General features: G+C 40.2%; 1 protein-coding gene across 6 annotated transcripts in view; it reads right to left on the bottom strand.

Annotated features, from left to right (window-relative positions):
- Nucleotides 1-1,445: 1,445 nt before the first annotated feature.
- Pid1 (phosphotyrosine interaction domain containing 1) overlaps nt 1,446-13,534 on the bottom strand; it is a 294,006-nt gene continuing 281,917 nt past the window's right edge. For all 6 annotated transcript variants that reach the window (XM_040753184.1, XM_040753185.1, XM_040753187.1 and 3 more), the window contains one exon: nt 1,446-3,558. In XM_040753184.1, coding sequence (XP_040609118.1) covers nt 3,082-3,558 — 477 coding nt within the window. In that variant the 3' untranslated portion in view covers nt 1,446-3,081. The remainder of the gene's footprint in view (nt 3,559-13,534) is intronic.

Raw genomic sequence — 13,534 nt, 5'->3', positions numbered from 1 at the left:
TAGTGTAAACAAACTCAAAGAGGCATCTTGATGTAGGAGAACCAGAGAATTTTGTCCATTGCCCATAGCCAGGAAAAAAAATTCATCAAAACTTTGTTATTTGTACTCCAACAAAATCTCTTGAACTTTGGCATTTAAAATTCTGTCCCTGTTAATCTGTTTAACACTTAAAAACAAATACAAAGAGTTTAATAAGCTAGATTTTGAGAGGAAATGAAAATCCAAAGACAGATTTTGCCTGAACACAGCAACAACCTTACAACACCCTCAGGGGGATCTCAGTACAAGTCCTGGCTGTGGCCCCTTGGTCAAGGATAGAGAGGTCTAAGATTCTAAAGTAAGCCCCATATTACCAGTGAGTCAGTTTGACTTGAGTGGGGGTTAGTGATCACAAAAGCAAAGCCTGTGGCCACTAACAAACTGTAGTATGGAAGTGGACAAGGAAGACTTAAAACAGGAAAAAAGGCAGGGCCATTCCCTTTTAGAGGAGTGACAACTGGTTGTCTAGAAGATTTCATTAGTTTAACCAAAGATAACATTACTTACCAGTCTTCCCATCAGAATCCTCATGCTGATATTATCCCAGCCAGTCACATAGCATATTATGCTTTGGACTCAAAACATAATTCTAGCAATAAGCTTTTGTAATAAAAATCCTTGTACACACAGGGATTCCGGTGGGTGACTACTGAGAGAGAAAGGAAGGGGGAAAGGAAGGTGACATTATTTTGAGATGTGACAGCTGGGTTTCTTTTTTTTTCCTTCTCATTCTTAGGTTCCTTTCCACTTCCTACTTCCTCTCTCCCTTCTCTCCAATCTCCCCCTTCCCTTCCTTCTTCACTCTTTTGTTCCTTTTCAATTCAAGGAGAAGAGTGTGAAAATGAAATTGGGAGAACAACATCAGAGAAGTGCCACTCCGATCAGAATTAGGTAGTGATCTACACTGGATCCCATCTGTTTGTCAGGCAGCTGCAATTTCTCCTACAAAGCCTTTCTGTTTGTTCCTGGTTCCATGAAAGACATTTCTCCACAACCAACGTCTTTGCTTTATTACTGTGGCTGCTCTGAGAGATCTTGGCCTCGGGAGACATTTATCCATTCTGCAAAGGAATTATTCAAGGCTTACCTTTCAGGATTTTAGGGTGGGTCCCACAAAGATATACAGGGGGTTTTAAACAGCAATTATTTGCCAAACATTTGGAAACATTCTTCTCTGAAATAAGTCCATCTCATTAAGCAAGAGATCAACATTAATTACATTATTATCTCAATTAAGGGGCAACCAGCTATGAAAAAGATCTTTAAACACAAAGGTATGCTCTATATATGAACAATTTTTTTAAAAAAGATAAAATTGCCCAGTTTACCAAGTTTGGTTTATTTTACATGTCAAATTCCCATTGCTTAAAAAAATGAATTTCATATAAAGTATGAAACACCATGGCTTTATTAACACAAACATATTTTTTATTAAAGAGTGAATGCATTTATCTAAAGAATAGTTTACATATGCCATAAAGCAACAAGCATATCTTCAGGACATGAGTCCTCACCAATACGACTCCATGCTTATGTACATGCCTTGAAACTGGACCCACATAGGGGACATACACACACAAACACATACATGGACACACAGGTACACAGACCAAAAATACCAACACCATTGCTGTCTGGATTACATTAGCTTTCACTTAAGGCTTCTAAGGTGCCCCAATGCCCCTAACATCACCAGAAATAAAACATACCTTTAAAAAGGAGCAACATCACTTGAAAAAGTGGATCATGTGCCCTCTTAATGTGTCTATTCACCTTAAATGTGTATATTTTAACAAATACTTTCCATGATTCTTTATGATATGCAAAGATATTGAAATTGAGAGATCTCAAGCTATCAGTGAAAATTTCTCTGCAGAAATGATAGTCAAAGGAGTCATTCTGACTTTAGGACATTATTGACTTCACAACAACAAGATCACATTTCCCTTTAGGTTTCCTGATAGACAAGGGATTTCTAGGCAACCTGACTGGATTTCACTCATTCCCTATTTGAGTTCAAGGTTGAATTCAATATTCGACATGATGGGGCAAGACTTCCTAGGCAATGTCATGTCAGAGTTTAAGCATCTCATGAAGGAGTCATCCAACAGGATCTGAACCAAGTAAGTTACTATGAATCAGGATTTAATAAAGGGGAACCTCTACAGACTTCGGCCACCCATTGTCCTTTTTTCTAGGATTTCTGAGACTCCTTGTAGGTCTGATGACTGTATATTTAGTTAATTTGTTATTTTCTTTCCCGTTGGAATCTTACAGTATGTTGAGCCTCAATCCCTTTTGGGGAAGCTTGAAAGAAGAGAACATGGTAGGGACAGGAGGAGGGAAATGATCATTAGTTGCAAGGATTCTAAGAAAATAGACGAAGTGAATACAATAGGAGGGTGCTACTTGATATAGTCATGTAAATAAAAGCATTAACTTTAACTGCGAATTAACTGCCATCTAACGTGCTGTTAGTTGTAAAACTCAATCCAAGCTGTGCTGATTCACATACTGAGGAGAGTGTACGCAAACATGCCAGGGAAGAGGAGCAGTCAGGCAGTCACCTGGACATGTCCCTTCCATCCTGCAGCCCCCACCAGCATCGTGTCCCCACGCCACCCACCCGCCTAGGGACCACAGAGATGCCTCTAACATTCTTGCTGGATTTCATAAGGCAGATGAAATAGTCCATCAGACTACAGCCACACAGTATTTGCCTGAGAATGGTGAAAATAGGCGTGGAGGTCTCCCACCAGGAAGCATCAGAATAGGAGTAAAACACCGAGAAGACAGTCTGGAACCTTTCTCCCTGTCCGCACCCCCACTCTCCTCATGGTCACAGCAGCAGCAGATTTCAATGTCACATAATTAATGATACATTTCTTTAGATTTAGAATTGCTCTTCTGAATTTAAAAAGCATGGTCAGCCAGCCAATGGTTTTGGCAGTCTTTTCATACCAAATTTGAATCATTGCAGACGCATCTATCTTCTGAAATTCCTTGCCCAAATGCTGCCCTCACTGAAAATCTTAAATTCCTTCAGCCATCGTCAGATTCTAATTCCTGGGAAGCCTCTTCAGATGAGCTGCTCCTGTGGATCCGCCCATCACTCTTCATACTATGAAAAGTCTTCTTGAAGGCCTCCATCATGGCATGCGCCAACTTCTTGGCCTCCAGCTTGCTCTCGCATTGCACTGCATGGCAGTCCATCTGATAAGACAGGTCATCGTTGATCTCTCTATACACCCAGGCGAAGATGTTGGGGCTCACGTTGTGGTCGGCTGTGCAGTAGGCAATGCGAGCCACCTGGAAGGTATCCATGTGCACTGTTGCCTCGCCCTTGTGGTCAAGGTGATGAAGCCACACTTGGAATGGACGGATCTCTAGGAGGGCGTTGGCTGGAAAAACGTCTTCTCGGGCCAGTGTGTGTTTCTTCCAGAGCTCGATGACCGGCTTCTCCGTGCAACCAGACAAAAACTGCATGCCTGTGGTAGAGACTTTCCCCAGATAGGTGACCTGCAGAGGGGAGACAGAAAGCAAAGAGGGAGGTCAGCACGGTGCACTGAGCTCGGTCTGGTAGACTGAGGCAGACCTGAAGCTCACTTGACCATATGGAAGCAGAGTTTCTTCTTTTCCTTCCTAACAAGCTTCCTCCAGGGCAAAGGCATTGAAACTCTTTAAACAGAGTCGGATTTTTTAAAATCTAATACCCAAAGAACTCCTTCCTTCTTCCAAACCCCTTTTAAATTAAAAATGACCATTGATGATGATCTTTTATTTAATTTGGCATTTCTTTGAAAGCATAGGTCACTAGGAGTTTACTTTCAATAAACAGGAATATAAGAGCTCAAATACAGCAGGAAATCAGGAGCCTGGTGCATCTGCAAAACAAAGCCTTTATGAAGCTTATCTCTCAGCTGGATCCTTTTTCCAAATCCTTCCGGTTTTGTTTTTGTTTTGCTTTTTTTTTTTCCTTTATGCTGCTTGCTTCCAGCAAATACCAAAGACACAAAAAAGGTCTTCTGTCCAAATTACAGCCAGAAGCATGAGTTCCCCCTTCCACTGAGAAATTTTAAAAAGACAACATTGCTGATTACACTGGGGGGGGGGTGGATATACAACAGAGTCTAGTGTCTAGCAACTTTTCAACCTACACAATTTGTGGAATGATGGGCATCTGATTGTGTGACTGTAGCTGAGAGATTAGGGAATACTAGAATGCAAAATTACCAACTAGTTAGATAGGCACTATTAAAATGAGGGAAAATATTCCCAAGGGATTTTAATACTGTCTTTTTTAAAAAGACATGGGGAAAGGCAAAAGGATTCAGTTGGTAAAGACATGTGTGGCCAAGTCTGAAGACCTGAGTTTAATCCCTAAACCTACATGATAGAAGAAGAGAACTGACTTCCACTAGTTGTTCTTTGGCCACGTTTGCTCTTGTTCATAATTTACCAAGAGGTATCTGTTATTGTTTTTCTCATCAGAATGGGTAGAACTGTTGCCACTGTAATGTAGACACTAAAGAACTAAACAAAACCTAGTGGTCTGTTATGGAATGTTAAAGATGTGTTACATTTGTTTATGTTGTGGAATGTTTGTTTTATGATGCAAAGGTGTGTTGCATTCTTTTATATTGCATTTGTTTAACTCTTTGATGTTGTGTTACTTTGCCTGTCTAAAACAGCTGGTTGGTCTAATAAGGACCTGAACGGTCAATAGCTAGTCAGGAGAGAAAAATAGGTGGGATAGGCAGCCAGAAAGAATAAACAGAGAGAAGAGGGAGAGGAATGAGAAAAGGAAGAGAGGAGGATACCAAGGGCCAACCACCCAGCTACACCGTCAGTCTGGGAGTAAGAAGGAAAGAAAGGCATATAGAATAGCAAAAAGGAAAAGCCCAGAGGTAAAAGGTAGATGGAATAATTTAAGTTCTGGCTAGAAATAAGCTAAGCTAAGGCTGAGTATTCATAAGTAAGAATAAGTATCTGTATATTTGTTTGGGAACTGTGTGGTGTGCCCCCAAAGAATAAAAAAATAAAAAATAAAAAAAACCAACTCCAGCAGTAAATTAATAAGCAATGCAACATTCTGTAGAATTGGGTTTAAATTTAGACTTGGAGATCTAAACACCATGGATGTGAGGATGGGATCCTAGAAAAAGGTCCACGGAAAGGGGATAAAACTGACCGCTGACATTTGGGCACAACCACTGCAAGTGGGGCCACAGGGACTGTATACAAAAACTTTAGAACACAAAAGCAGGGTCCTAGTACAAAGACTTTTGAGCATGGTTCTCTTTGAAACAAGAGTGTCCCTTTTAAAAAGTAGTTTTGCTGGCCTAGCAGTGAACATCTTCAATCCCAGAACTCAGGAGACTAAGGCACAAATCTTTCACAGACTTTTTTCTTCAGAAGATGGACACATGTCCACTACTAACATGTGAAAAGATGCTCAACATTGCTAGCTATTGGCTTTCATCAACTGGACACAAGCTAGTGTCAGCTAAGAAGAGGAAAACTCAGTTGAGAAAAATGCCCTCAGCCTGGGAGTAAGAAGTAAAGAAAAGCATATATAATAGAAAAAGTTAAAAGCCCAGAGGCAAAAGGTAGATGGTTTTTAAAATTGGCTTGCAGGGCATTTTCTTGATTGATAATTCGTATGGAAGGTCCCAGCCCACTGTGGGCAGTCTCACCCCTGGGCAAATGGTCCAGGCATAAGAAAGCAAACCAAGCAAGCCAGGAGAAACAAGCAAGTAAGCAGCATTTCTCCATCCCCTGAGCTTCAATTCTTACATCCAGGCTCCTCTCCTGAGTTCTCACCTTGTTGTCCTTACATACCCTTAGGATATGTAAGCCAAATCATCCTCAAGTTACTTTTGGTCATGGACTTCTATTGCAGCAATTGAAACCTAACTTGGACACTGATTATTTGAGAAATGTAAACAGAATTGCCAGGAGATATTATTAATACTTCAAACACATTACTATGACTGTTACAAGTATTAGCAAGATGAGAAAGCAGAGTCCTCATGTTACTTTGGAGGATTCTGAAAAGAATGCCTTGGCCAGTTCTTCATCAGGAAGTAAAATACCTACACAGCCTTGAGTCACCTGAGAGACAAGTCTCAAGTGATGGATTGTCTGAATTAGATTGAACCATAGGCATGATTGTGGGGTTATCTTGATTATTAATTTGATATAGAAGGGCCCTGCTCATGGTAGGCTGAATCTGTTCCCTGGACAGGTGATCCCAAGTCTATAGATGAAGGATAGTGTAAGCATCAGCCAACAAACGAACCAGCAAGCAGAATTCCTCCATGGCTTCTGCTTCAAATTGTTGCTTGAGCTCCTCCTGCCTTGATGTGCCCTCAGTGCTGCACTGTGACCTGGAACTGTAAATCCAATAAATTCTTTCCTACCCTAAGATGCCTTTTGGTCAGTGTTTCATTAAAATGGAAGGGAAGCAAGGAAAGATGTCTAGCCCAGACAGATGTATATGTATATGTACATGTCCATGTCCATGTATATGTATAAAGGAGGTTGGCCTAGCCCTAAGTTTGGGAGTTTAAACTCCAAAACTGGGACACAGGGTGGGGGTGGGGAGCAGAGGAACATTGATTGGCCTCTGATAAGGGCAACTGATAGGCACATCTTGGCAGGATATCATATAGAAGGAAATATTGTGGAATATTCCTTTAAACACTGTGAACTGTGTTCTGATTGGCTTAATAAAAAGCCGAACAGCCAATAGACAGGCAGAATTTTCAGGCACACAGGAGACTAGGAAGAAGAAGGCAAGACGTCACCAGCCAGATGCAGAAGTGACATGGACAGTACATAGATGAGGTAAATGAGCCTCAGAGAAGCACATAGACCAATAGGAATGGGTTAATTTAAGTTACAAGAGCTAGCTAAAAACACCTGTAAGCTATCAGTTGAGATTTTATAGTTAATAATAAGCCTCGGTGTCATTACTGGGGAGCTGGGGATCCTGACAAAAAAATCTCACTACAAGGAAGAAGTCAGATACTGAGCAGGAGCAGAAAAGACAAGGGGGTAGGGACAGCTAAGTTTGAGCCTTTTACAACCTTCTCTCAAGAACTATAAAGGGGCTCACAAGAGAAATAGTTCATGTCCCTACTAATTCCCACCTTCTCCCAAGTATTGCCATGTCCCAAAAGTGCCAACCAGAGGACTGGCCTCTAATCATTAATATATTCAACTTCTGTCAAACACACACACGCACACGCACACACACACACACACACACACACACACACACACTTCCTTCTAAAATTTATACGGAGAATTCAATTGCAAGAAAATTAAAAATAACTTTTTCAAAAACTTCATTAAATACTGTAGATGACTCACCCAAATAAAAACCAATTTCCTAGTGGTAAAATTCTGACAGCTAGTCAAGAAAAAATGTAACTCTCCTTATGAATGTTTACTATCCATAGAGTAAATATTTTTAAGGAAAACACTTTTATTTTGGAAGTGTGTTTTTGGAGGAACAGAGATTAGAAACTCAAAAGTTTTCATGAGACAAAAATAAAAGCTACTGAATAATACATAGATATTTATAAAGGTATTTTAAAGCATTGAGGTAAAACATGATACATAAATAGAATCTATTCAGGTTAAACTAGTGTCTATTTCACAAATGACAAAAAATAGCAACTATTTTAGCATGTGCTAAAGGTCTCAAGTTATCACTTACATATGTCCACAGCCAAATCAAACTCCAGGGGGACTGAAAAGTTACAAAGGATGTTTACATCAAATGTTACAGTAAAAGCATCAAATATATCAAATTCATTAACAACTCCATGGGCTAGGATGGGATTTTTTTTAAACAGGGTCTTACGATGTAGTTCCGGAGGGCCTTGAACTTGTTAGTTAGACCAGACTAGCCTTGAATTCACAAGGATGTATCTACCTTCCTCTGCCTCTCCAGTGCTGCAATAGATGACTTGCTATCACACCTGCTTTGCAATGGAATATTGCTATTACTAACTCTGTCTAAAGTGTCAAACTTAGATATAGACAAGAGATATACCCAGAATCATTCAGGTAGTCATACTAGGAGCACACTTTGTACATAATTGTGGGGTGTGAGCAACAGCTTAGTGATCTGTGAAGATCTAGACATATAAAAGTCTGAATTTCCAGTGACAATTTTGCTACTGGATGAGAGACATCCCCATTTGTTTTTGCTGTCTCTCCAGGGTTTTATTATCTCTGTCCTTAGATGGTCATATGTATCTAAGATGAAGTTAGCCTTTCCAAATTGCTAACAGGATTTAATTGTCTGGCACTTCTGTAAAGGAACTCTTTTTCCAGACTTATATACATCCAGACATTTTAAAAATAAGAATGTTATTCTTATTTTTGCAACCCTCCCAAATGACAGGAGTGTGGAATTAAAAAGGTCAAACTTATGGAAACAGAGAGCAGGATAATCACTAGCAGAAGATTGAAGAGTTGCAGAGGGGAGGGCCTGGTTAAAGTGTCCAAAATGACAGACAGATACAGAGGATATATATAGTCAAATGTATTGTATGAAATAGCCCAAAATAGCCAAAAGACATGAGTTTGAATATTCTCATCATGAAGAAATGATAAATGAAAAATGCCTAGAATATTTTAAAATATCTGATAGATACTCAATGTAGAAATGTACAAAACTATCTTCCTGGACTCTTTGAAGATGTACAACTATAATTTGTCAATTTAAAGAATTAAAAAAATTAATCCATTTTCTCAAAGTGCCCAAAATTCAATGACTCTGTGAAGAACCTTCTTGAGTTCATTTTGAAGACAGGGGCCATTATGTGTATTGTTAAAAATAAGTTTCTGTTTATTGAAGCTAGGTTGCTCTCGGTTTCCTGGAACCTGACCTTCGTCAACCCATAACCTTGACTTGTTTTTGAGAATACCCTTACCCTTCCTGACCCTCCCTGTCCCTTCTCACTGGCTCTGAACCTTCCCTAATCACATGGTGACATGATGTCTTTTGAGATTTTTTTCTGCATTTCCTTATTGCCCCATTGTCTCTCCCCTCCTGCTTTGCAACTACTCATGATTTTACTCCTTAAAGGGGGCCCAAGAAATGGATTCTGGGCTGCTCTCTTTAACCTGACTTAAGAGGCAGTCACAGGCCAGCTCTTTGGTTCAAGCCAATAAAAAGTAAAGCTTGCTTCAAATTCAAATTTGGCTCAAATTGTGGTAGTAGTCTTATTCTCGCTGATTTGGTTAACAGCTGTGTATGCAACCACACACCCTGTGATTACTGAGTCAAGAAGTAGCTTGATATCGCCAAATAGAAACCTAGAGTATGGAGCATTGCAGGTGTATCCACCTACATCAGGAATGTCACAGGGACTTGCTCTGAATCTATAGAGAGAAAATATTCCATGCCCTAGATCCCCTCCATGGCAGGCTTGCCATCCTCTCTGCTACATGGCGCCAAGAACACAAGGCTCAGTGATGATACTGCAGTGTCTCCTACCACCAACACAACTGTAAACAGTGTCAGATGCAGGTGATGAGAGAAAGGTGATGTGTGAAAAAGATGAATCTTTCCTTGATGAATGGGTTCCTCCTAAGCCCTGACCATAAGTGGTACAATGTTCTGCGGCCTCAGAGTTACAAAAAATTCCATATTTCAAAATAGGTTGCTAAATCTGTCCAACCTTGTACACAGACTTACTTTCTTTTCTTTTCCTTTCTTCCTCTCTCTCTTTCTTTCTTTTTTAGTCCTTTACCTTCCAGGGGGAATAAAGAGACTCATAAAATGACAAGAGCAGCAGCCTTTGGCAGGATTAAGGGCAAGTCTCAGTCCATAAACACTGAACTCTATTCTGTGGTCAGAGAGACAGGCATGGGGCAAAACAACCGAGTGTAAATGAATCCTTCTAAGAGCAATAAACAATTAGCAGAGAAAGGAAAACTTGTCTTTGTGTGTCACTTAATGGCATAAACTCACACCCCAAATGGGTGTCTGCAGTGAGTGTCAGTGAGCTTTATACAACCCCAACTGAAGAGACTATCTGAGGATATTCATAGCACATAACAGTACACAGGCTGCATGTGTGAGGGAAGCACAGAGTGTCTGCAGTGCTGACAGCAACAACACAGAGCCTTTGTCCTTGGAACCCCTTCTTCCCAGGTATGAGCTGTCCAACCCACCCACCAGCTCTCAATTCACAAGTCCTGCTTAGTTGTGGCTAAACAAGCCCAAGCCCTGGTTCCTGAGGTGTGTCTGCATCTCAGTCAGCACTGTTCCTCCTGCCTACAGGCCAGTCCATAGCTCATTCTGCTTATAGTTTGCCCCATTTCTCTCTAGATGGGACAAGATGGCAACAGTAGTGACCTTGGCCCCTAACAGGGATTCAAGATGGATGGCCAATAGTGTCTGAACCCACATGCCCTGGCAACCAAGGAATTTTCAGCCTTCCAAAATACATGAGCCCAGCTTTATAAAGCTGGTCATCAGCCCAGTGTACCTCTGGATTTCTCAAAAAAAAATGGCCCATCAAGCACAAAGGCTCTCTAGAAGCTCCTCTTGGGATATGAAAGACCTTGAGCTTCAGCGCTCTATAGGAGACTGCCTTTCCTGCCTTTCTCTGACAGATATAAAATAGCAAGGTAGGAACAGAAGTTGGAGGAAATGTAGCCAGATAGCCTCATAGCCTCTGGGTTACAAGATAGAAGATGAGAAAAACAAGAGCCACTGTTAACCCTGGGTCAAATGCCACAGTGAAACTCCTTCATCTCACATTGATTTTCACCAGCAAACTTCAGAGAACTGGGAATGAGAAAACATAGGGATTATTTATGACCTCAGCTTGAATCTTCTCTCTTCTTGCTGGTCAAAGAGGACACTGTGAGGCTCTGAGTACTCATGCCAATTATTTTACAGCCTAAACTGCAAATAGATCTGCCAGTTATGGACATGTATCATGTGCTCTAATTTGTAAAGGCAGTATTTAAAGATAATGATGTTCATAGTGAAAACTATGAAATTTTCATCCACAAAACAGTGAGTATGGAAGATTCTGGAAGAATAGTGACTGAAGACAGAAAGGTGGTGACTGAAAACAATTCCTGAATGCCAAGACTCAAAGTAAAAACAGCAATTGGACCAGAGATGGCGACAGTTAATCAGGGCTTCCTTTATACAAGGTTCTTGGTGAAATGTTTATATAGATCATGACCCTTCATTATGACCCTATATGTAAGGAATACTATTACACTATTTCTATAGACTAGGGGACTAGGGAAAAGATGAAGCAATTTGTCCAGGGGTGCCAGGACTTAAGTTTGGACAATAATATTCAGAACCCTTGCTGTCATAAGCTGTATTCTGTCTGTCCTCACATGGATGATCCCTTCAGAAAGGAGGTCTACCTGACAGTAAGAACCTGACAGGCTCCCAGCAGTTCCTCTAGAGTGACTTATCTGGCTTAGGTATCTAACTCTCCCAAGAGTTGAAGAATCTCCATTTGAGTCTTTCTGGATCCCAGAATAATTCAGAAAAATAGTGAAAGAGATCTCCTAACTATTTTTAATGTTCCAAAAGGACTTTAAAATGTGTTTGCTGACAGTATATTTCCTGTGGTATGTCTACATATAATTTAGCAAATAATAAATTTCATTTATATGTTGAGGCTTGGGAGGAGTGGGCAATGAAATAGTTCAAGGTATAGGATATATGCTAGAAAATGGTTATCTATATGAGCACAGTGGAAACTATGGATCTAAACCAAACCACCCAGTTTCAAATGAGAAGTCAGCAGATGTTTCATGGGCCACCAGTAAACAGAAGTAGCACTTGGGCCTATGTCTCCCAACTTTCAGAAGAATGTCCCTGTACCCAGCAAGCCACTCCACAATCTGACTTCTACGAGTCATACCATAAGTACTGTAATGGTGGAGAGGCTATATGAGTTTGATTGCATAACAATGGCCAGTTGTTTAGTCAAGCATTAGGTTGTGGCACAGGTATTTTTTTTATTGTGACTAGAATCTAAGTCAGTGATGACTGAGTGAAGCAAAACAATATTCATAAGGAAGGTATATCTGGTACCATTCCATGCAAGGCTATCTATTCCTCAAGGTATCTGCCTACTTAATTAGGATATTATTTGTAATAGCACCAACAATGCTAAAGACAATAATTTTCTCAAGTGCATATTTATCCATAGCTTATAGTTGCTCAAGCCCTTGTTGAGTAATATTTCAGTAATTTTTCTAAGGTCATATATGGGAGGAATATTTGATAGCTCCAACATTTTCTTGGGTTCCATTGGCAAAATCTAAAATCAGATTCATGGGAACTTTACTGAGAGATATATTGTCTTTGTAAAATGTGAATGTATACTATGAGGGTAGTAAATTAGACTTGATATCCATGAATAACTAAGTTCTATTTTAACTGCAATGAAGTCGTGTGTGGGTGTATGTGTGTGTGTTTGAAGTTCTACTATTAACCACAGAGTATGCCTCACAATTACATGTTTAAGTGACAAATTTGCTTATTTTATCCATGATATTAACTTGTTTCAGTAAAGCAGATAGATGAGATTTTTACATCCTCTCTTGCACTTACCAAGCAATTCCAATGTGCAATTTGTCCTGTCATTTGGATCTTGAATATGTGAAGCTTGGAAATATTGTCACTGTCACTGTCAAAGACGGAAGCAATTTATCTAAATGGCACTGAAGTATGCCCCTGAAGACAAAGGCACTTAATAAAAATGACACCACACTGAAACCCACATTCCCTCATCAGGTCCCATCTGGAAAGCTGACCTCAGGATGGTCAGACCCAGAGCTGATCCACCCAGCGGTACCAGAACAATTTATTTCATGACAAAGCACCCTCTGCTTTCTCATCAGCGGGGTATACTAAGAATGGGACGGAAGTTCAGAAGCCTGCGTATAGGCCCTCAAATAGTCACATTTTCTTAATGACAAATCAATATCAGGCACACTGCTTGAGAGTCACCCTGAGAAATGGTTTCAGAGGACAGGCACTGTGGTAGGGGAATATGTCACCAGCCTCACTCCTTGGGACATTTTCCAGTTCATTTTCCTTGGCACACAGCTCATCATAAATAGACCACACAAGGCACTCAGTGTTTGAAAAGACTAACATTGGTGCACTATTGTGTAAGAAGTGACAAATATACAAAGCAATTGGCTATAAGGTCCACAGCTATTAATTGTTGTCCCGTGGAGGTAGAAATCAAAAAGGAGAGGCACTGATAGAAAATGATCATGGATTGCCATGTAGTCCAGAGCAGTAAAGACAAGTTCATATGAAGACCTTGACACAAATTTTTCACTGAAGTATTTTGTTCTGTTTTAACTTGATTTTATATTCCAATTTTTCAAACAAGGTCTGTTACTGAGAGGAGAACCCATCACTGTCACTTTCCTAAAGCAACATAATTTCCAAATGTTCATCTTTATGCCCACAGAT

The sequence above is a fragment of the Mesocricetus auratus genome, unplaced genomic scaffold, assembly GCF_017639785.1.
Source record: "Mesocricetus auratus isolate SY011 unplaced genomic scaffold, BCM_Maur_2.0 Super-Scaffold_100010, whole genome shotgun sequence".
Taxonomy (NCBI): Eukaryota; Metazoa; Chordata; class Mammalia; order Rodentia; family Cricetidae; genus Mesocricetus; species Mesocricetus auratus.
The sequence above is the reverse complement of the archived record's forward strand: the minus strand, read 5'-3'. Positions and strand labels throughout refer to the sequence as shown.